At 39.7% G+C, this 25,772-nt stretch overlaps 3 protein-coding genes across 3 annotated transcripts in view; 2 read left to right on the top strand and 1 right to left on the bottom strand.

Annotated features, from left to right (window-relative positions):
- LOC124288865 (pre-mRNA-processing factor 17-like) overlaps positions 1 to 2,143 on the top strand; it is a 44,092-nt gene extending 41,949 nt beyond the window's left edge. Inside the window, exons 12-14 of the mRNA XM_046725433.1 lie at positions 298 to 398; positions 754 to 797; positions 971 to 2,143. Of these exons, the coding sequence (XP_046581389.1) occupies positions 298 to 398; positions 754 to 797; positions 971 to 1,148 (323 nt within the window). The 3' untranslated portion in view covers positions 1,149 to 2,143. The remainder of the gene's footprint in view (positions 1 to 297; positions 399 to 753; positions 798 to 970) is intronic.
- A 2,737-nt stretch (positions 2,144 to 4,880) lies between these two features.
- Positions 4,881 to 16,091, bottom strand: LOC124288866 (sodium/potassium-transporting ATPase subunit beta-like). Its single transcript, XM_046725435.1, has 5 exons — positions 15,744 to 16,091; positions 12,951 to 13,070; positions 9,274 to 9,443; positions 7,378 to 7,482; positions 4,881 to 6,789 (listed from the first exon to the last, which is right to left on the bottom strand). Exons 1-5 carry the CDS (start codon positions 16,051 to 16,053, stop codon positions 6,523 to 6,525), a joined length of 972 nt encoding a protein of 323 aa, XP_046581391.1. The 5' UTR covers positions 16,054 to 16,091; the 3' UTR covers positions 4,881 to 6,522.
- A 5,961-nt stretch (positions 16,092 to 22,052) lies between these two features.
- On the top strand, positions 22,053 to 25,230 carry LOC124288862 (meiosis-specific protein MEI4-like). Its single transcript, XM_046725428.1, has 3 exons — positions 22,053 to 22,364; positions 22,682 to 23,133; positions 23,653 to 25,230. Exons 1-3 carry the CDS (start codon positions 22,160 to 22,162, stop codon positions 24,028 to 24,030), a joined length of 1,035 nt encoding a protein of 344 aa, XP_046581384.1. The 5' UTR covers positions 22,053 to 22,159; the 3' UTR covers positions 24,031 to 25,230.
- Positions 25,231 to 25,772: the final 542 nt, after the last annotated feature.

Raw genomic sequence — 25,772 nt, 5'->3', positions numbered from 1 at the left:
TGTAGATACTTTCTCCCCCAACAGTCCACAGGCCACTCTTTTTATCAACAGGTGTGGATTCATTGATATAATGCACTTTTTTTGGTCATTGTTATACAAGAAGTCTGTAAGTGTAGTGCAACTTTGCCACCACGATTATGATAACAGAAAATGACCTTTCACAGGTTCATGTAGTAATGCCAAACATTGAAATACATTGCATATATAAAATAATGTAATCATCAGAAAAACCACAAGACTTACATGTTTTTTATTCAATGCAGACATTTTAGTGCAATAAGTGTTATTTTCTTACAGGGAAGTGGTTGGCTTGTCAGTCTATGGATAACAAGATTTGTGTGTTCAATGTCCTCAACCGCTTTAAATTCATGAGGAAGAAGACATTTACTGGTCACATGGTGAGACTCAGCTTTGTTCACTGCTGATATTACAATGGGAGATGTGTACTTCAAAGATTTTGTTGTAAACTCAGTGATGATTGTGTTATTATAATGGTCAACTGTACTTGTCTGCTGTTGCTAAAAGTGAACATTGTTTTCTTCTTGAAATACAAGAAAACATTCTCATGTAATAAAGGATAACATTTCCAACTAAATTTGGCAGTTGACGTTTATGACTCTCTGAATCCCTAAACTCTATCTCAGTGAAGTCTGAATTGCTGGAATATTGCTAAAAGCAGCGTAAAACTAAACTCACTCACTCAATGAAGTCTGCTATTACTGACAGACACTCTCCTACTGCTGTTTGTTTCAGGTGGCTGGGTATGCTTGTTCCATTGACTTCTCTCCCGAAATGAGGTATCTCTCAATTATTATTTAGATTTGTTGAAATAAAGTCAAGGTCTTCAATTATGTGAGAACAATCTCAATATGTTAAAGTTTAATCACATGAGACATTATGAGTATTCTTGTCATCAATGTGTCTCCTGCTGACCTCCACCGTCAATTAATCACATGTTCGTTTGTTACAGCTATATAATCTCTGGAGACGCGGATGGCAAGCTTTACATCTGGGACTGGAAGAGCACAAAGCTGTACAACAAGTGGAAGGCTCATGACGATGTGTGTATCGGAGTGTTGTGGCATCCCCATGAGACGTCCAAGGTGGCCACCTGTGGCTGGGATGGGGTCATCAAGTACTGGGACTGAGGTGGACACTGGGACAAAACACACACATTTGCTTTTACATTTACCACATAATTGAGGCTATTCCAGACTGATGCAGTCTATGGATAACACATCAAAATCACAGGATTACCTGTGTCAAAAGTGGACAACTCCATTCCTCTGTGGTTATCCATACATTTAGTGAACAGCATCAGCAGTGTTAGACAGGTAATTGCTGTGACATGAGACCATCAATAGGACATTTCCCCTCTCCATGCAACCTGCCTCCAGTAAACACTCAGTCAATCTTCTAGATGCTGATTTCCCCTGCAACCTGCCCCCAGTAAACAGTCGGCCTCACCCATCAAATAAGTACTACTATAAGTTGGAGATACCCCCTCGCCTTGCATCTCAACCCAAGTAAACAGTCGGCCTCACCCATCACATAAGTACTACTATAAGTTGGAGATACCCCCTCACCTTGCATCTCAACCCCAGTAAACAGTGCCTTGCATCTCAACCCCAGTAAACAGTCGGCCTCACCCATCACATAAGTACTACTATAAGTTGGAGATACCCCCCTCACCTTGCATCTCAACCCCAGTAAACAGTCGGCCTCACCCATCACATAAGTACTACTATAAGTTGGAGATACCCCCCTCACCTTGCATCTCAACCCCAGTAAACAGTCGGCCTCACCCATCACATAAGTACTACTATAAGTTGGAGATACCCCTTCGCCTTGCATCTCAACCCCAGTAAACAGTCGGCCTCACCCATCACATACACACAGCTAGGATTGTAAGTTACTACATCCTTCATGAAGACCACGCTGGCATCAGACTTAATGAGAGATGTATTCCCCTAGTTGTACATGTAGTTGTGAAGAATTATGATGCAGAAATTCTGCAGATACACATTGGTTTCAAGTGTAAATACAGTGGGTGTGACTGTACGTAATAGGATGGCGATGCAAGTATTGTGATACACTTTCATGAACCACCTGTAGATTTTGTAAATAAATTATTCTTATACAACCTGATTGTCTTCTTACAACCACAGCATACAACAAAATGTAGTATAAATAATTGTTGATAGCAATATGTGACCCTGATGAGTGTGTCATTGTACATTGACTCACTTATTGGGCAGTGTTATGAATATCTGAACCAACTTCAATATATATAAGCTAACATGTCAAGCTCTTTATGAAAAACATCTGATGACGTGAATAAAGGGGTAAGGTCTGGCAGTACATCAGTCACTTTTTATGATTTGCATTTCTCGGTTATGTGCACCATTTCAGAATATTCTTCTCTGCATTGGGAGTATCTATGTGTGTCTTCCCCTCACTGTGGTACTTTAAGTTCCCTCGAACTGTACAGCGGGAGCTATCTACGTTCATTTCCTCTGGCCACACATTTAATGGTTTAATGTCATAGGTGACAATGCACCAGGGTGATGATGATTATGGTTATTTGTAGATTTAACATGTGCTTTCCGACATAATGACTATTTTGCACAAGGGAACGAAAGATTTGGGAACTTGAGGGGACATTAGGATTGCAAAGTTAAATTTGTATAAACTTTGAATTTGGAAATTTGCCAGAAGTGGTAGGGGGAGGCTGAACTACGGATGGTTTGGTTGGTATTTGGGTGTGTTTTTTTATAGGTTATGTGGGATTACAACCTAGAAGGCACCATTCTGTGTTGTTTGTACTTTAGTAGAACATTTGGGCATTTCTGTATTGTTGCAGCGTATGTATTTGTCAGTTAACCTGTGGGAGTTTTGCTTGGGCTGCTTGACTGGCATGTTCAAATGGGCAGGGATCCATATAAACTCTACTTTTTAGCCTAAGGCATGAAGATCGTGAGTGGTTCTAGTATTTTGTTTGTTAGTTGGTTTTTAGTGTATTCGTTTTTTATTGCTTGGAGCCCATTGAGTCTGTTAGAATTAAAATTTTATCTTGTTGTGTGACAACCAGGTCATGGAGCGGTGTTCTGCCAAGTAAACCGATTGGTTGTCTGTATGATTTAGTTTGCCTAGAGGGTGTTCATGTATATAAGCTTTTGTTGTGTTTTTGGTGATGTTCGGGATTTGTTTGATTTATTTTGGAGTCTCCTCCCAAATAAATAAAATTATGAGGTTTGTTACACATTGCAATATTTGGGTTAGAAGTGGCTTTTTGCAAGCAAGTACTTAGGGTTTTTGAGTTAAGGGATTTATTTGGGGTGATGCCCAAAAGTTTATGGATAACTGTTTTGTCTAATCCAAAGGAGATTTTGACTGTTAGTGCTTGTAACGAGATAAGTGAGGTTCCTTGCTGTGTGATTGTATTGAGGCTCGATATTTTTATGCGAGTCATTTGGAGTGTTGTAGATACTTGACACTGAATTGTCATGGCCACTCATCTATAGTTGTCACCTCTTACAGTACACTGGGGGGCTATCGTGGACATGGGCCACATTTGGAGAGGTTTTATACATGCATAAAAAAATAAATACAAGACACCAATATAAATGTTTTAGTGCTGTTTATGTGCAAAAATTGTAACAGAATGTTCCCAATTCTATGTTCTCATCTGTAGTATATAACATCAGATCACTCCTTTTTGATAAATAATAAACAGAAATATTATCAAAAATAGATATCAGGCCAACATTAGTTTTCTAAACACCATGTCAAGATCATTTCAGATATTCAAACATTTATAATGCACAAATTTATCCAATGAACGATATATAGTGAAACCACTCAAATCCTACACAAGCAACACTGAATGAACAATGTTAAAACCTTGGTAATATAGATTTAAAGTACACAAGGATAATCATATTAAGCTAAGTATGAAGGCAAGCTTATTACAAGGGTAAAAAATGTAACAATCAAGTTAATATGTTTATAACAGTGAGATAAATGGTTACATATAAAACAAACAATGGGAGGGAAAATGAATATTTACAGAACTTTCAAACTGGTGAAGGTCATTTGTCATCCACATCACAGTACATACACTAGCAAGCCTCGAGTTGGACAAGATTCTGACTTGTGTGAGATAGGTCTCTTACCAATAAGTCCTTTTATTCCAAGGTTAACAGAAGGTTGACATTATTACCCGAAAACCACTTCTGCAAATGGTTATGTTTATTCTTACCTCACTGTTGGAAGTACATTTTTACACTTAACAGGGTGATGCAGAGGATGTTCAGATCAATGAATTTCACCATCAGATGGGATGTTGAGGGGCATACAGCACTGTAAGCTGTCAACATCAGACCACCAGATGGGATGTTGAGGGGCATACAGCACTGTAAGCTGTCAACATCAGACCACCCGGTGTCACATCCGGCAAACAACATACACTTAAGCATTCATCATGGACGAGACTCAAATCACAGTACACGCTACAGAATTGCAGCTGTTCAATTTCTTCAACTCGAACATACATATTTTACGCCTATTCAATTATACAATATTATCACATACAGAAATACGTTCCTTTAAAAAGGCTTATCACTTTTTGCATCCTCTTGGTGAAACTGGACAGATATACTGTGGACTTATAAGGCACTGCAGGACATAGAAAAAAACTTATGCCTTGAGACACAGACCATGGGAATGGTGCCTAGAGATACATGTTCACTTGTACCATTTTGTCGAGCCACCTCCCAGAGAAGTAGTGCCACAATGTCTACCCCCGTACTGGCACTCATGTTACTTTCGTAGGTAATGGAGAAATGTTATTGTGGAACCATCATCATCTACCACACCATGTTCATTAAGTGTCCAGGATACATCAGCAAATGTTGCGCTGTGTTGAGTTGGACATATGTAGGTCACACACACACACACACACACACACACACACACACACACATATATCAGTGTGACTGTCAACAAATCTTGAGTGATCAATTAGTCAACAGTCACATCCACTATGGCAGTCACACCAAATGTTTTGAGACTTAATCTCTGTATACAAATGAGAATGGAACATTGCTAGCTTTCAGGCAATTATGGTAATATGTAACTAACTTCCGGGAATAAGCATGAATAATAAAATTAAATCAATTATCAAAAGCTTGACTATCTACCTAAAATTAGAACATAAAAATTGTCTAACTTAAATATCTACTGATGTGCTGTCAATATATGAGAAAACCAATCTCCACAAAGCCAATATTTCCCTACATGACTGTAACCCATGCTGCAGTAACACCTGTGGCCAGAGATGTTCCAATCTAGCTCTCAAGGTCACTAAAACACAACACTTCAGAACAATGCATTATCACAAGGAATAGCGACCACACACCCAATTCCAAATAAAATCCACAATGAAACAGGTTGTTTCTAACTCAATGGTTTCAAATGTAAATAAAATAAAACATATAATCCAAACAATATTCCAGACTAAAAGGTTCTAGTTTAGGGTGATTACAGGTATGTGTCAAGTCATCGACTTCCATAGAAACATGACCATGCTGCATCATGCTGTATAACCCACAACATTATTCAGTGTATGTGGGAGTACTGTAGGGGATCATCAACCCATCTTTACAGACAGACAGACAGGAATTAGCAAGGTCATTGACTTCCATAGAAAAAATACACCACACATCTGTACCTGCTTCACTTCACATGAGAAATTACAGGTCTGATGGCCTGAACAAGGACTGTAATCACCCAGACTGCTAAAATGGATGAAAGGAAAAAAAAAAAAATTTAAAAACCCAAACAAGTCACCTAGGCCAGCTAATAAAACACAACAGTAAGCAGAAGCCACCACAGCTATAACATCTACGTCTGCTTTGCTGGCAGCATGGAACCCCTTGTTGGTGAGACATGGCTCAGTCCAAGGTCTGTCATGCCAATATCAATAAAAGTGTTACCCCAGGATTACTAATTTCAACATATGAACTAACTGTGGCTGACAGATAGGATCAAGAATCTCAAAAGTGTTAGTTCAGTTTTTCAATTCACAAAATGTTCAACAAATGTGTTATTTTTTCATAATTCCTCCTTCAATCTGACAAGTTGGGAACTATCCCATACCTATACCAACACAATTGATGAGTTATCAGCACAGGATACAACATGTTGTCCCTATCACTGTATTGCCCCCCGTATCATGGAATGATGTGTAGTCAGGAAACATTACACCCCTCTGAGTATCATAGAAACCACAGGGAAATACGTAAAAGGTAACAAGCCAATCCAACTGGAATGTTTAGAAGTCTGATTACCCAGTGTAACACTAAGTGACTATGGCCCTGTGACTGAGGGACCCTGAGTGGTGTCCTGATACACTACCTGGTATATAGATCTGTACACAACTATAACAACAAACACCATCACACAGTAGTGATGTAGTGATGAAGCAGGATGGAAAGGCAAGGGATGTATTTCCACGTCTCATCAGGCATGATAGATGACAAACGATGATGTGTAGAGGTTGCTTGTCTCTGGCTTGCCGTTGTTGAAACTCTTGCCCCACGCTGTACATGTGATGTTGACGTAGGCATGTTCATGCAGTGTGTTGAACTGGACCATGACTATGGGAGCCAAGAACTTGTCCGTGGTGCGGGGTCGGTACCAATACACTGGGAAACCATTTGCAGGAAAGTACTGGATTGGCGAACTGAAGAGAGTGTCTTTGGCAATGTGCTTCCGGTCTTCCTCAGTCTGAAACAATAAATATAATACCATGGATGCTGAAACATCAACAAATATAATACCATGGATGCTGAAACATCAACAAAAGCAGTAAACACTTAATTAAGCATGTCTGTTGGTTTGTAAAAAGAAAAAAGTGGCAACACATGCTATTTGAACAAGAATGTGAGCAATGGCTGGTGTTCAGGGGGTTCAAACCCCTGCCCCCTCCCTATTGAAACTGACAACGAAAGTTCACATTGAAGTTAATGTTTTGCATTGGCAGTGTGTGTGTGTGTGTGTGTGTCGTGTGTGCATGAGAGAGAGAGGTGTCGCGTGAGGTGTCTCACACACACACACACACACACACACACACACACACACACACACACACACACACACACACACACACACACACACACACACCTCCCTATACTACTCCTGGATCCGCCTATGTGGGACATGTGCAGGTCCAATTAATCACAGCCTAGTATACTCATATTCGCAACACTATCTAGGGAGCAGAATCTTTATATTGTTGAGTTCATAACATACAGACTGTTAGGAATGTATTTGTGAGTGAGTGTTGTGAGAGTGTGGTTGGAGAACTATACTTACAGCCCCATCACAGGTGACGCCGATGTGGTTTGGTGAGTAGCGGTGTCCCAGCTTCTGACTTTCAGCAGTGTTGTTGGCAAAAGGTACAGCGGTGGCATTTCTTGGCTGAAACAAAGGTAGCCCTGCAGCTAACACTGGATGACTCATGTTTCCTTTATGATCAAACCATGTGGAGGAACCTATGTAAATACAGTGAAGCCCCGTTAGTCCGGACTCCGATAATCCGGATGTCTCGCCTCCCGGACGATTTTAGCTTGTTACCAATCTATGCCTATATAATTTGCCTCGATAATCCGGAAATTCGGTTTCCGGAACCGGACGGTAAGTAGCTGTCACCAATCAGTAAAATAAACAGTAAATTGTTTCACAGTCCGGACGCTGTAAGTCGTGTTCACGAACGTCGTGTTCCCGGCGATGTTTACTTAATTAACTGGCCAACTGGGTTGTTGTTTTAATTAGACATTAAAAGCTCCCGACTGAAGATACTGTACATTTACACTTTGATTGACACCACAATACAAAGGCGTGGATGACAAGTGAGCTGTTTTGTGATTGGTTAATGTACTTTGACAGACAGATCCGGTCACGTGGATTTAAAGTGATTTTGCTTTACGACAATGCTGCAAGTCACAAGTGTGCTTCGCTAACTTTGCGAAATGTGACCAAATACCACGTCTCATATTCAACCGATGGATGCAGGAATAATTCGGACATTCAAAGCATACTACAATAGATCGTTTGTTAGACATTACCACACATTTGCTGAGGAACGACGTGATCAGACACGTCGGATCAACATGCGGATGTCACTCGGTAATATTATTGATGTGATGAATTAAGCTTTACATTAAATGCTTATTTGCTTTATCCAGATTCGTGTCGTTTTTGTAATACAACTTGGATCTTGATTCAGTAGTCCGGACTATTCGCAATACATTCATTCAACCTACATATACATGACATATTTCCAATGTGATCAACCTACATATAGATGACATATTTCCAATGTGATCAACCTACATATACATGACATATTTCCAATGTGATCAACCGACATCTAGATGACACATTTCCAATGTGATCAACGTACATCTAGATGACATATCTCAAAAATGATCAACCTATATCTAGATGACACATTTCCAAAGTGATCAACCTATATCTAGAAAACACATTTCCAATGTGATCAACCTACATCTAGATGACACATTTCCAATGTGATCAACCAACATTTAGATGACACATTTCCAATGTGATCAACCTACATATAGATGACACATTTCCAATGTGATCAACGTACATCTAGATGACACATTTCCAATGTGATCAACCTACATATAGATGACATATTTCCAATGTGATCAACCTATATCTAGATGACACATTTCCAATGTGATAAACCTACATCTAGATGACACATTTCCAATGTGATCAACCTACATCTAGATGACACATTTCCAATGTGATCAACCTACATATACATGACATATTTCCAATGTGATCAACCTACATATACATGACATATTTCCAATGTGATCAACCTATATATAGATTACACATTTCCAATGTGATGAACCTACATATAGATGACACATTTCCAATGTGATGAACCTACATCTAGATGACACATTTCCAATGTGATCAACCTACATCTAGATGACACATTTCCAATGTGATCAACCTACATCTAGATGACATATTTCCAATGTGATCAACCTACATATACATGACATATTTCCAATGTGATCAACCTACATCTAGATGACACATTTCCAATGTGATCAACCTACATATACATGACACATTTCCAATGTGATCAACCTACATATAGATGAAACTAAAACTTCATTATGTGGACCAACAGTGTTGATCAGAACCAATGTCTGTTTCTCTCACCAGGTTGAGCTGCAGCATCACACAGGGTCTTGCAGAGGAGTAGCCAAAGTCGTTGAAATGGTTGCAGTGCCCCACATCAGTCAGGTCAAACACACACACTTTGTCTGGTGGGGCATAGGTGTCATTGCACCTGACATGGTCATCCCCTTGCTGGTTCATCATATGGTAGTCTGAAACATGACACATGCCATCTTACTACACAGAGGAGTTCAGACCAAGCACTTCCATGAAACATGACACATGCCATCTTACTACACAGAGGAGTTCAGACCAAGCACTTCCATGAAACATGACACATGCCATCTTACTACACAGAGGAGTTCAGACCAAGCACTTCCATGAAACATGACACATGCCATCTTACTACACAGAGGAGTTCAGACCAAGCACTTCCATGAAACATGACACATGCCATCTTACTACACAGAGGAGTTCAGACCAAGCACTTCCATGAAACATGACACGTGCCATCTTACTACACAGAGGAGTTCAGTCCAAGCACTTCCATGAAACCATGCTGTGTGAGCACATTCATGTACGCTTTTCTCCACATGTGATCACATGAGCATGTAGTATTACCGTAACACACAATGCTATCCATACAATGATTATGTACCTTTGCTGTGTACTATATTCGACAGGCCTGATCATTTGATAACTTTCTGTAAATTAGATTTGCTCTTGTCTTTAAGTTGTAGTATTTGGTAGTTTCCGGAAGTATTAATCCAGCTTTCAGATGTCTTGTAAAAGCTTTTCCCATAGTGCACTTCATTATATGTTTCGAATCGTACAATCACCTTGCAGATGTAACACAGTCAAACATTTCTTCACCTTGTCGTAACCATTCCACGTGAGTATGTACTCTTTGCTTGTAGTGTTTTGTCTTTATGTTTACAATGAGTTGCCAGAAGGGTCATATTTTGTAATACTTCATCACTGCAGCATGAGTGTAGTCATAGCGCTTTTTAATAACAGTGACGCAGGATTTTATTTCTACAACCTTTGTTGTGAGTGAACTGTAATTTATTCACAGAGAATTGTGTATGACAATTATGAATAGAAGCAAGCAAACTTTGCCTTTGCTTGTGATGACAGACAAGAGTTATCTCCCTTCTCATTTTGTTCAGTGCATTGTTTATTAATGAATCGGCTTACCACTCCAATTTATATTTATATATACTACACCATTTCTATGCACAATTGTTAGAAACACATGACATTTTACAGCATAATAACTTCTGCTTATTTCTGTACTGAGTTTTTATTATTGTTTTGATATTAGGACTAGTTGGTCCATGCACTGGGGCCATGTGACCACTGACTGCTGCTGTCAGGAGTATTCCTAATCTCCTGGGGGTGGGCTTAAAGGGGCAGATCGGTGCATCATCACTATTTTCATAATTTTCAACATTAACTATATTTTGTAATTCTCAGATGAAAAATTGAGATATTTCTTATGGAATATTAAGATTCATTTGTAGATATGAGTTTGAATATTACTGATATTTTCAGCCATGTCACCTTACCAACATCAGTTCATGTAAATTTCATTTATTGTTCCAAAAGTAAAAAGGTGATGTTTGATTGATCATATGTAATAGTTTGACAGAAATATCAATAAACAATAATTTATCATATGTCAAGTAGGTTTGAATCATAGTATGATTTGTTGTCTGATCGTGATCATGCTGATTATGTATCGGGTCATGTCCTGACAAACCGCCTTGTATTTTATGTCGTAGGTTTCTTTCCATGTGTTCATCTATTCACAATGAACAATAAGGCCTTGCAATAGAACATCTATCTGTACTAATACCTGCTAACATATATTTACTCTTACCAGGGTATGAAACACCCAAACATTTCAGCCAGAACAGGACTGGTTAGATGTAAAACTTTCCAGCCCTGACCAAACTTACCTGCACCCAAATAATTTAGGCTTGACAAGCAACGTAGTTTATCATCCCATTGGAATTCATCATTTAATTTTACAAGTGAATTAATAATGATATATTATCCTGAAATATGATAAATATCTTCATATACATGTCTAAATTTTAACCTGATCGCCGGGCAGGTGAATTTGAGAATCTGTCAGTTTGTGTTGAAAATAACCCGTCCCGGGCAGGCAGGTATTTCGAACGCTATATATTTCACAAATTAGTTTTGTCTTAACCTCTGCATTTCAAATTGGAAAGAGTGAGTTAAACACCGTTTCATTTTTGAACAGTACTAAAGTAATTGTTCGCAGCGTGTCAGGGTGATGCAGGTCTGAGGCTACTCCTTGTAACACTATTATGATATGGGTCTTGGGTCCGGTGAAACCCCTTTTCTAACTGACGTGCTGGTCTGCTTGGGGGAATTAACTCAGCAAAGAGTCCGAAGTCACAAGAAGCTAATCACAATTTTATTTACAAGAACGGAGTAACATGGGGTGGCCACAGAGAGTCTGGGCTGAGGGCTAGAGCTGACCTGTGTTGGGAGTCTAAACCCTACTGGTGGACCAATGGAGTTAGAAACTTTTTATCTACAATTAAAACAATAAAGAGATTATGATTGGTTGACTGATACAAAAATGGGTGTAACCTACATTAGCCTATCAAATACAGAATATACAAAATGGGGTGTGGCCTTCAATGACCAGACAGGGCAATTACTCTTAATCCTGTTAATCCTATTTTACCTGGCACTTATCTCGATGGCACTTTTACTGGATGCTTGGATGCTTACCCTGGGCTAGATCTTAACAAGCCTAATCTGATGTGTCAATTATAGGTGCTTGGATTACAATAGATGCATTTACTGTGGGCCATTGTCTTTATAACCCTTAATTGGTGTTTGCTTAAAGTTTTGTAATATAGATGATGACATGTTTACTTTATGAAAGTAGTTCATTTAATCCTCTGGTCATAACTCTGAATTACTGAAAGGGTTGCTAGCAGCTTGAGTCCTCAATACCTTAGGCTAGGATTTTATCTTGAATACAGTATCTGTGAAATTGTGTAGCCGTAATTTATACCTTTTTCAATAGTATGTCTGTGAGATGAGTTTTATAACTTTTGACTGGAGTCTTTCTCTAAGCTATTACTAATATTCTATATTTATATTTTCCTAATATCTGAATCCTAATATATTGCTTGTAGTGGTAATAATGAATAATGAATTTTGTATGAATTATTACTCCATGATAACACTATTAACACAAGCTGTCTAAGGGTTAAACTGTTATAGAGACAGCACATTCATCAAATTACAAGTATAACATGATGTTAAGTTTCTACTTTGATCCACAAGTGTTTACACTGGGGAACATGCAGAAACATGAGTAAGGCAAAAAGTATGCCTGATGGTTGTCTTACAGCATGACCTCATCATGACAGCTATGGGTACAGGCTCCAACTACAGGTCATGGACATGACACGTGACATGGCATGCATGATAGTTCTGAAAACGTGGATACATGCAAAATGTGTCACAATTTCAAATGACATCATACAGCTATATAAGGACTCTGTGAGTGTCAGCACATTCTAAGGACCATTTTTCTGGTTTGATGAACACAAAACCTCAGTTTCAGAAGGATGTAATACAAGCAATAAACCAGGATAGATAGAGTTATGTACAACATTGAACATGAAGACAATAGGAATACTGGGACAGGAAATCGGAATATTTACCATAAGTGTGGCTTTCCAAGTTGTTTAGGTACTCTCTATACCCGCCAACATGGTGTCCATTATGCACGCAGAAGGAGATGAGATCTGTTTTGTCCTCAGAGTAGGGAAAAACCTGGAGACCTGCAGATATCAATCATCAGAATCAGTACATTCACACTCACAGTGAACATGGTGAACACCAGATTTGTACACCCACTCCTCACACACCATGGGATATACCTTCACACATTTCTTCACTCTAAAAACAAGCAGTAAACAGTGTTTGTCATGACACAAAAACCCTGCATGTTTGACGCACAAATTATCTCAAATACGCAGTGAATTTAGAAGTTTGCGTCATTGTTGACGCAACGCTACTGGGCCCTTAGTTCAGATAATCTAAACTTCTAAAACTAAATGTTTGCCAGTTAACTGCTCAGTGCTTATTAAATACCTGACCTGCCTTACATTGAGTTTTGTCGTTATTAAACAATAACAGTTGATGTCTTAATGAAGCTAAGTCTAATTTCCAAACTGAAGTTGACACCCAAAAACATGTCCATGACTCCCTCTCATCACACCAGGGATCATGATGACTCCGAAATTTTTATGCCTAGGGCAAAGACTGAGTATATGGAATCCAAATAATACGACCACATGCAAACACAAACTAAAGTACTGTCTGAAATAGAAAAAAACTGTTATTTCACATTCGCATCTACAATTCATGTAGATAATATGTGAAAGTGTGAAATATTTGTTAAACTAAGTTCAGCCCAACTATAGTCTCAGTGATAAGGAGATAGAAAACGTAAAACTTGGACTTTACACAGTAGAGATTAGTGCAGAAATGAGAAATGCGTTTTTTTCTAAGTCCAAATCGACTTATTTGGAACAGACCATGGCTTTATGCAAATTAGAGGGCGATGATATTGTATTACAATGGACACTTTTTAAAAAACCATTTTGAAATTAGACTTCGATATATAAACGATTCATTATAAACGATAGCTAACGTAAACAAAATTAATAACCTTAATACTGAAACTATGAAGGATGTAGCTACCATAAAGTCTCACTATCACTAAGAAAAGAAACTGGTAGGAGGGGTCGTCTCAAAAGCAAAACAAGGACGGGTGTCAGAGACGGTTTGGGGTCGAGCTCGGGTATAGAGATATCAGCTAAGATCAATCCTTCAGGGGAATTAAACTGGGGAAGTAAATGGCATGCCGTAACAATTTACAAATAATATCCAGTCCTGTCAATCTTCGGGTGGTCATGCCACCTATATATTTTGAGACATTTAACACGATGACTGATTATGCTTTTCTACGGGTATCATACTCTTTTACATATCTGAACATAAACTTTATGAAAGAAATACACATAAGATGTTAATCAATAGATGCGACATAATAAACACACAAGAAAAGGCATCATATATCTTTGAGATGACCAGGTGAGTCGATGGTCCGTCATCCTACCTGGCTGAGCGACCTAATTGACATCTATAGTCTGATCTATTGTTTTCAGCAATTGTTTTGCCCGATTTTACGAGTAAACATGCTTTTCTGGATATCCTATTACGCATCCCACTGAACACCCAGTTAGGCCGATGTGGGTTATTTCGACATATGCTATTTGCAATTGAGTAAATTTTAGGGATACAGAGTAACAGCCTCAAAACAGTTTCATTCTATTTCTGACAGTACTTTAGTAATGTCACATTCGAACCACTTTCTGAATGGCATTGTTTGTATTGATAGCTTTTAGCTACCGGAGCCATGCGAATTCAAATTTCGAGAGGGGTACATAAAGTATGTGATCTAGACAACAGTATCAGTTCCAGACTTTCAAAGTTCCATTTTTGTTGAACCCCCGGTGACTAACTATTAAGAGTGTGGATTCGAATCTCAGACGGGATTCCACCCCCCACAGAAGCACTAAAATCTTTACTCCCCAAGGCTTGTAAAGGGATGTTCTGGGAGAGAGGGACACCTCTTGATTTTCCTCAATATATCTTAGCATTGAACATGTTGAATGTTGAGACATTTCCTCCCACTAATGTCAATTAGTGAACATGTTTCTGTAGCCAGTTCTTATCCTCACAGTAGTCCTTTTGACAAGTTACACAAAAGCTCCGGATTGATGTGATGATTATTATACCACACTGGAGTATCTGTGTGATTGTACAAACATTTTGTTTAATTCTTGTACTGTACTTCTTTACAAAAGCATATCAATGGAACATCTATCAGAAATAGTACTTCCTAATAACTAATTGAAGAATATAATATCAAAGTTGACAAAAACTATGCATTTAATAGTTTACTTTATAGTAATGAAACATTTATCATAAATATTACTTCCTAATAAGTTTTATATGAACATTAAAATATTAAAGTTGACAAAAACTATGCACTTGTTGCATATATTTAATCATTTTAAATAAATCAGGTTATTTTGACTACCCCCTTGGGACATTTTGACCAAATTTGCTGGGGCAATTTGTAGGTGGGGCAATTCTACTTGTACCGGAGCGATTACTACACGTTTCCTCCTCTCTGCCAGCATCTGGTAAACCTGTCTTATATATGGATCTATACTTCATAAGTAATACTGACCGTGCTATACTATAATCTACTAGTATAACGCTTCAGAAACACCCGGGGACACACACACATGAACAAGCAAATTAACACACAGAGAGAGACTGTGACACAGAGGATCTGGATGAGTCAGTGTTGAAACATACATGAATGGACTCATGGTTAAACGTGAAAATCTTACTAAACAACCGGGAACTTTCTATACCTTCAACGGACTTGTTCTGCCATTTCTGAAGGTTGGCAGGGCGCGGGAGGTGTTTACACACCGCTGCGACCTGTTCCTGGTGTTTCTTCTGAACAGCTACGGCGATTATCACAAGAATGACCAGTAGAATTATGGCACCTGCAACCGCTATGACCAGGTACTTCCTGCGAGAGTGTTTCTTTCTGGTAAAAGTACCACCCCCAGGCTTGTGGTGACCTTCGTACCTTACTCCCCACTCATCGACAAGTCCATCTTCGTCGTCGCGAAGGTCTCTACCCCTACTAACTCGTCCATATCCCGCGGAAGCCATGATTGTTACCACCTTTATGGCGTAGGTAAATGTGATACAGGCGCCACCATGCGGCAAGTACACCTATTTACGTCATTGACAGGTGAGAATGACGGGCGTCAGATTTTACTCCCGCTTCAAACAATTTTCTTTTCTTTTTTTTTTTTTTAAGGTACTGTGCATATCATAAAATTGCCAAAATTGAAAGTTATTTGAAAAGTTATAAAAATACCATTAAATATGTAGCAAAGCACTGTGCATGAAATTTGGTGTCACGTATCGCGCGTGGCACGTGCACTTTGTGTACAATGAACTTACTCACGCATACTTCTTCATACCTGAACTTCACACACTGATATTGAAAATTGAAAGGACAGCGTCTGAATGTTGTGGAAAATACGTTAATTTCAACCTAAACAGCGCGTGCTTCATGTCACGGCTTACAGAAAATCAGCGTCTCCGCGCCGTGTGTCAACCAAGTCAGTGAGCCTGACCACCCGATCCCGTTAGTCGTCAAGCATGGGTTATGGTATGATGAGGCATCACACTTCATGGTCAAACACAACTTGTCATTGTCAATGTCAATCTGCCAGGTCTGCGAGACATGGATGAGATCATTGGGCCTCATCGTGCATTTGTTCATTCAAGGACAGAAACGTAACTTCACGCTTCAGCAAGATAATGTCGCTCGTGTTGACAGATTTCCAGAGACAGTGCTCAGAACATTCCGGTATTCCCCTGGCCAACTGTTCCTCCGGACATGTACCCAATCGAGCACGCTCGGTGTGAAATGAAGAGACGTTAACGTCAGCGCCAGAATCAGCCATTGACGTTAGCTGGATTTAGACAAGCGTTGGTTAATAATAAATAATAATAATACTGGAAATTTATATAGCGCTAAATCCAACCACTAAGTGGGTGCTCAAAGCGCTACAAAAAAAATAAAATGTTTGAATAGAGTTAATAGTGCAATGAAAAGAGATGCGTTTTAAGATGTGATTTGAACGCAGCAAAAGATGGGGACAGTTTTAAGGCGAGGGGCAGTTCATTCCACAGCGATCGCGCACAAACACTGAAAGAACGCTTTCCATAAGAGGCCGGTCTATAAGAAGGAGTTTTCAAAAAGAATCTGCTTTCAGATCGCAGTTGTCTGGATGGTTTGTGGGGGGTTAGCAGTTCACTTAGATATTCTGGTGACATGCCTTTTAGACTCTTGAATGTGATACAGAGTACTTTAAACACTATCCTCGCCTCAACCGGAAGCCAGTGTAATGACTTCAGTATCTGCGTAATGTGAGTGTACTTTGGGGCACGTGTAACGATTCTTGCCGCTACATTTTGGACTTTTTGAAGCCTCTTCAGATATTTTTTACTGATGCCTAGAATGAAACTGTTCGCATAGTCCAACCTCGAGAGTACCAAACACTGTACTAATGTCTTGGCTGCATCAAGTGACATCGGATGACGAATTTGACTGATACATCTGAGATGATAGAAACAGGTCTTGCACAAATTGTCAACTTGATAATCCATGGACAACTCGGAGTCAAAATAGACACCAAGGTTTTTTACCCGGGATGAGAAGTCTAAAACAGAGTTGCCAATCACAAGTTTTAAGTTCTGGTCAGTTGACATCTGAAGCTGTTGCTTAGAGCCTACCAACATAGCCTCAGTTTTTCCATCATTAAGTTTCAGTTTGCTACATGTCATCCAAGATTTTATATCTGATGCACATACACTTGTTTTCTGAAGGGATTCAGCAACTTGTGAAACTTCAAAACTATCAAGGACTTGCGTATCATCAGCATATGATTGGTGACCGAGATCATGCCGTTTTATGATCCCACCAAGTTGATTCGTATATATCACAAAGAGTAACGGACCCAGAACCGATCCCTGTGGTACTCCACCATGAAACAACATTCCCCAAGCTGTCTTCAGTCGATAGGTGTGCTAAATCATATTTAAGTATATAATAATATCATATACGTAAATTTACGTGTCGTATGCGTAGATGATTGTTTGTTTTTGCCGCACTCAGCAATGTTCCAGCTATATGGCTGCGATCTGTAAATAACCGAGTCTGGACCAGACAATCAAGTGATCAACAGCATGAGCATCGATCTACATGTGTCAACGTAGTCAACGAGCCTGAGCACCCAATCCGATTATTCGCCTCTTAGGGCAAGCATGGGTTACTGAAGAATTCAGACCGGGATCTTCACGGGTTGTGCGTAGATGTAAGTATCATATGCGTAGATGAAAGTATTTTCTACGTATATGGTAGTATCATCTATGTAAATGATGTTAGTGAGACTGCGGCACTAATACCATGGGTGTTCAGACACACCTTGAAGCAGTCCACCTCTCTCTCTCTCTCTCTCTCTCTCTCTCTCTCTCTCTCTCTCTCTCTCTCTCTCTCTCTCTCTCTCTCTCTCTCTCTTTCTCTCTCTGCTAATATATACATTATTATTTTCTACTAGTGTTTCAAACCGCTGTCTATGTATTCATGCGCCGTCTGTATGGTAGTTCACCACGTAGTCGTGTCTCTGTTGTCAAGCCATAGGCATTCATTCATTCACTCTCCAAAGCGTTGTAACATTTTTGCACCATATATGTTAGGTCTCTGATTTTGCTCAGAAAGAAAGACAAGAAAACAATATATAAGCTTGCATGATATGACAGTTGTATATCGGGAATATTTGCAATTTACAAGGTGGCTGAATGTTCGAGGGTACCAGCACTCCTGGATGAGGTCATTGGTGCGACATTTAGTGAAGAAACATGATGTTTATACTGGGGGAATTGATGGACGGTATAGGCATAATAGCAAACGGTGTAATATGGGACAATTAAAACAACGAAGCAGATGCTGGTGTGGCGGCCGTTGTCATGGTTTCCGTCGATGGTGAAAGGAAGGGCAGGTTGAGTTTGTTTTGACCCCGAGTATTAACAGGTTAACTTAGGAATATATTCACACTCCGGCAGAGGCCTTTCATGTAAACTTGGAACTGTTTGTATGTTGACCCGGTTTACTGTGCTACACCGGGAGGACAAGCTACGGAATGCATAGTAGCTGTTGTCTTTCCTTTTCTTCTTTTAATAACAAATTTTCATAAGATGTTGAGATACATGTATTTAATAGTTTAAGCCATGTTCTTCATTGCTAACTCCCGTTATGAAACAAAACATCCTTTCATGTAATCTGTAGCTGTAGCGCAATGCCTCTTCCATCATCACCTGCTGTCCAGGTATATTATTCCCATTTCCAGAAAAACAGAAGTTAAATGATCACAGCCCTGTTATTGTCCTTTATTTAAAGCAGCCAGGGTGTTTCTTTTTATAAAAAAAACTACAATGCGACCGCAGTTTTACCACGGCTTATGCTGTTCGGGCCGATCCAAACGAATTTGTAAAGCCTTTAAACCATTTAGTCCCCACTTATATATGGCAAGCCGTTCTAACATTTATTTCGGGATGTCTTGAAATGAACTGAAGCTATCTTGAACTGGATTGGAGACATCTTGAAAAGAATTAAAGATAACTAGAATAGAAATACACAACGTCATTTTAGAAAGTGGTGTGAGTTCGAAACCCGGATGGGACTCAACCCCAAAAGTACTAGAATCTGTACTTTACTAAGAAAGTGTAATCCCAAATATAACATATGTTGAACTCGAATAGAGGTAATTATAGATATCTGCAATAACATTCATATCACGAAATGAATTAAGGATATGACGAAGCATATTAATGGTATCTTGAAAATAATCCTAACTTGGATAAATGGTATCAGAATAGAATTTAATGATAGAAACACATTCATTCTAATGATATTAATAAAAATATTCAATTCCTGACATCTTACCATTTAGTATCCCAAAGCGCGATAGCTCTCCTTTTGAAACGATTTTTGGTTCCCGACTCAGTATGCCCTGCGACAACTTGTCAGATGTAGAGAGAAAGAAAGCCCACTCGTTACCGTTAGCATCCAATATATGGAACCGGAAGAATTTCTGTCCCAGTATATTGGAGGATCAAACGGGAAGATATCTGTAGATCATTTCCCGCCCTTTTGGGGACCGAAAAAATCGTTTGCCGTTTCTTTCTTGTTACAGAAATGAACGATTGATGAAAGGATATCTTGAAAACTTTGAATATTATCTTTAAAATGATCGGTAAGGGTCAGAGTTATTATAGAAGATATCTTGAATGAAATATAACTCTGATGCATTGAATTAAATGTGTCTTAAATTAATTAAGGATATCTGTAATGCGTTTGTGGATATGTACAATTATTTCAAGACATCTTGAATTAATTTCGATTTGATTATGTTCAATATGATAGTAATTTGTTTAATTGTCTTAAACACATTTAGAGATACCACAATCTGCTTTCCTGATATCTCAGTAACACGTTGCTGTGCCTTTAACGTGTTCCACTTATGTGAACATATCTTGTTCAGTCTTGACCAAGGGAGGAAAGACTAATTGCATCTAAATATGAAATCAAAATTAACCATTTTGACCTTTGATGCGCTGCGTATCTCTGCCCATTAATGGTGGTGATGTGTACTTTCATAAACACTACGTTCAAAGGGGGCGCATACATCTTTTTGAGAAAGGGGTGGGGGTGTGCACAGTTCATTTTCACCCGTACTCGCGAGAGGTACTATGGTTTAATACGCTTTCAGGAAATAAGGGGGCGGAGTTGCGCAATACGGTTCAGGCATACAGTGGATGACTGAACATATCCCACTGTGAAGGTTTTTCTGAAACATATACTGTATATGAATAGATTTTACGCAGTTGTGTCTCATATAAGCTATTTTAATTAGAAATACGTGTTTTATAGGCACAGCCGGCTAAGCTTCCTGAACGGCTTATGGCTGTAGGGGTACTGAGCTTTCGGAAAGGGAGATAAGAACAAAAGTAACATGTGAGTTATTCCCCTTGAACGCAAACATGGCGGATGGCGATGCCGACCCAATTTTATATTTTACTCGCTGTTTATACTGATATTTAGCCAGTAAATATGGCAGCACGTCCCTGCGCCCAAGGAGTGAAATGTAGCTCTACAGGATCGGAAGGTAGCAAAACTTGGCCTAATGATGTGTATGGTAAAAGTGATGGCCATGTTCAGTGTTCACGAATGGTGTTTCGAAGTAACAGGACATTGGGTAAGTTTCAGATGTCTGCCTGACCCATTGAAAATTCACAGGACCCATAGAATAAAAGTAAACACACATTTCAGATTTAACATTTCTTATAATTGGCATTGAAATTATTAACAAACATAAGATTTATAAACAGCAAACAGGTATGACATATAACAACTTCAGTCAAAGTCATTGTGAAATATTCAGTCAGACACTGGGGTCGGCGGGTTGTACTGTAGACTTCTATCCGTCCGTTGGTGAATTTGCCGGGTTTGTCATAGGGTTAGACGCTATTCGTGAACACTGCATCATGTATACGCTGTTAGATATATTTTAGCTGAAGGGATTGTTGTCGGCACAGGTGCTACAAGTAATGGTATGTACCCCAGGTACATATTTGTGTAGAGAAATGTACCCTAAATATATTCAAAATACATAAACGTGCCCGGTACCCTTAACTGCAAACGAGTCCATACTCAACAATCCAAACCGAAACCGATTCATGACAAGTTCCTGGTATGTTATAGAATGATACAGTGCATCCTGAAATATTCGTCATTGTGTATACTTGCTTTTTATTCAATTCAATCGAATGCATGTGATATAATAGTATGACACTTCCGATCAAGAAAACGGCGCGGAACTGACTCATCCTGGGGTAGGTTTCAGTATTCAGAGTTTAGTTAGGGTACGTTTCTGTATACAGTGCCGACAGCAACCCCTTCAGATTTATTTCATTCTGATGGTATGCAACTGAGGACGGGATAGTATGTAACTATCCATATTTCACCGACACGGCGACAGCCTGTAAGGCTTTGTCCAGACGTCTGTGCTGTGTCTGAGCCTCATTTGTTTTCTTCGGAAGTGAAGACCTGCTGTTCTCCTGGATACTCACAGTTAGGCCGACATAATATCATATCTATGATATTACATTACAATACATTACAGAAACTAGCGTCCTGAAGCAAATGAAACTGGGTGTGGCACTGGCTGTCATCCGGTCTAAGCCTCCTTCAAGGACTGCGAAAGAACACACAGAGCATCTGTCATCCTTGTTCATGACTTCACAACACAAGTACCAGGAGAGGTGGGAGAGGTCCCAGGAGGAAGTTTTGAATTTAAAACAACAATTGCTGATGTCACACTCTGGGTGGCAGACTTCACAAATTACAGGTACACACTGACAATTGCAAAGCTTTCAGAACTTTTCTGTTTAGATATTTCTGGTGTCCTGTAAGATATAAATCGTACAAGGTTTGTGTCTTTTTTTCCAAATAATTACAGTTATGTTAGAGGAATATATACATATTTCCAACCATCAACACTCTCTGTCCACTTTATCATGATTCTTATAAGTTGTTGGGTAATATTTCTTACATAAGGGTATGAGATATGATCATTATTACGTCGTTCTAAATGTCATCTCTCACTGACATATCTACCTACAGGGATACTCATTACTCATCATGTTATATTCATGTATATGGCAGGGGACGAGAACATGTTCGACAGCCAGCCCTTGTTCCCAACCCCTCCTTCCTCATCAGAGGCCAGTGACAGAGATCCCTCAGTGGTAGTCCTGAGAGAAACTCTCCATACAGACATTGCATTTCTGCAGAGCATCATCAATCTTGACAGATCAGGTGGTGGAAAGGTGAAGGTAAACCATGACCTTCACAACTCGGACTTGCCTGTCTCCTGGAGCGAGGTTACCTGGGCTACTGTGGAGCACAGCCTGAAGTGTGTGGGGGAGATGCTATCTGACCCCACCCGACCTCTCACCACATCTTTCCTTCGACAAGCAATGAGGAGTGTGGTCAGTGTCCTGGAACAGGACTTGGCTGATGGGAAAATTGGGACATTGCAACACTGTCGTGGGACACTCCTTGGTGTGCTTTCTAGCATAATCCAGAGGATTTTAACTGCTGATACATTTCAACATGTAAGCAAAATACTTTCACTGAAATTTCATTTGAAAGAATGGATTTTAATATATTTTATTGCAGTGGTTTGATTTGTGCTATAAATTTCAGTTCTGCTAAAAAGGGAAAGTGTAAACTGTAAAACTATAGTTTTCATTAGAACACACGCACGCACGCCCATATATAACATATATATATATATATACAAGTACATAGCTCATATTCTGCTTGCATAGTAAGTTTTTAACTGGAGCAACTCCCACTAGATACAGTCATTGTATATATTGATATGGATGTATTGTGCTGCTACAACCTGACTGATAAGGACAAACTTAATGGATGAACAACTTCTTTAATCAGGTGATGCGACTTTCCATACAGATTCTTGTATCGTTGTCAAGCAGGTACAATACAAGAATCTGTATCTAAACGTCCCATCACACGAATAAAAGTTGTCCATCCAAAAGGTTTGTCCTTATCTGACTCTCCAACTTCTAAAATATGCCACTCAAAGAGGTAAAACTTTACTGTCATTCCAGAGTGGTGAAACTACCAGACTGCTTCAGCTCCTGCCCTGCTTCTCCCAGATTAAGTCCCTGACTCTGCTACAAGAGGTTCTGTGTATGTTCTGTCACCACATTGAGAAAACTGCAGATCATCTGAGACAGGCCCACGGTGCTAAAGTAGACTTCTGCCCTATTTTGGCTGAAAACATGTATTATATCATCGTTGCCATGGAGACGTGTGTACACAACACAGTGTTACTGACAACTAGGGCTGGACACACTGTGTGTGGCCAGGTACAGGAGCGCCTGGAGGGATGTCTGGTGCATCTGACCAGGCCATACCCTCTCTTGGCCCAGGCTGTGTGGAGACTAACCAACTTGCTGGAGCTGTGTGTCACCAAGAATGCATAGGGATATATATATGTATGTAGATTACTGGGTTGTTGGCTGTATCTGTGTAGAAGCACTTCTCAAACGTGGATGATAGAGTCCAACGAGCACAGCTAAATGATTAAAAGGAGTGGGCGAACAATGTAACAGACTGGATAGTCAAAGCCTTAAAGGTGGATACACAGTACACCCCAAGGTCCAAGGGTATTTGACTGTCAAAACGTGGGAACGTGGATACACGGTCCAACCAAAGGGCTCCGGTACTGGACAGTCAAAGCATGAGAAAGTACCAGACAACCATAATAATATACCTCCTTACCAGAAGTACATGTCCATCAACAACCCTCTAACATTTCTCACTAACAGTATCTGGCTGCACCATGCACCTTAAACAGAACCAATGTTTGTACCTTAGGACGTTTGTTTCCTCTGCCTAGTGGTCACACCCATGATCAAAATGAAAACATTTACATTATCACGTAAATGCGCTCACAATACTGATGTTTATCCAGCCGATATCCCATAAATATATCAAAATAGCAACGCCTCCTCAAACTGAACTCACGGTTGCAACAGCTGAACTTCAGACCTTTGTGATTTTTCACATACATGTAATAATTTTACGCAAGATTGGTAGAAAACATACTTGTGGATATTCGAATTTTTTGCAACAGGCTGCCTCAGCTATCATGTTAACTATACACATAATGCATTAAAACCCAACTGAAGAGCCGAAAACACCCTACACCGGCTGCATGATTGATTGTCGGGGAGTATCACTTACCAAAACCAATATGTAGGGTTAGTTGACATATTGTGTTTGAAACAAGCCCACATGGTTTGCAATTCTTTGAATATTGTGCTATGAGTATAAGCCGTCGGAAGTGTTTTCTCATCGTTTTATTATGTTTCTCCTCAACATTGATATATTTACGGTCAAGTTTTATTAGTAGCGCTAACGATTACCGACCTGGATTAGCTAAACGTAGATTTGGTCAGTTCAAAAGGACCGACAACAGTTTGTGTGAACATAATGAAAACCACGAAAGAGATGGCGCCAGCCCAACAAACTCCACACAAGGAAAGGATGCTGTTGATAACAATCACAATTCTTTGGACTGTGGTACAGGCGTCAGATTTTCCGATCTTCCCCTTTCTCTAACAGCACTGGCAAGTTTTCCTGGGACAGGCAATACCTGGCTGAGGCACCTCATAGAGAAAATGACAAGTGAGAATTGTACATGTCAGAGAGAATGATTAGTAAGAAAATAATCTCATAGCTGATGCATGACAGGCATAATTATCAGCCCGAGCATTCTTAATTGATGCGTGTCCGCTGGAACATTCCTAGAGTCTGTAAGTGAGAGCGAATTGTCAGCAGGAACGGTCCTTGTTGCAGGGGACAGAGTTTATAGGAAAGAGACGACACGCGGCACTCACTCAGCGCTAGGGCTGGGACAGGTCCAAATTGTCTACCCGGGTACCCCACCTGACCTCAAATTGGTATGAAATTCAAAAGAAGGCGACTGTAATTATGTCCAAATCTTCAAAGACAATACGACCCGTGCAGGTCAGGGTTAGAATATCGGCCATCCGTAACCCAGGCGACTAACGGGATCGGGTGGTCGGGCTCGCTGATTTGGTTGACACATGTCATCGGTTCCCAGTTGCGCAGATCGATGCTATGTTGTTGATCACTGGATTGTCTGGTCCAGACTCGATTATTTACAGACCGCCGCCATATAGCTGGAATATTGCTGAGT

The sequence above is a fragment of the Haliotis rubra genome, unplaced genomic scaffold, assembly GCF_003918875.1.
Source record: "Haliotis rubra isolate DU_JTF1 unplaced genomic scaffold, ASM391887v1 Scf427, whole genome shotgun sequence".
Classification (NCBI taxonomy): domain Eukaryota; kingdom Metazoa; phylum Mollusca; class Gastropoda; order Lepetellida; family Haliotidae; genus Haliotis; species Haliotis rubra.
Note: the sequence above shows the minus strand (reverse complement) of the source record. Positions and strands in the feature narration are given on the sequence as shown.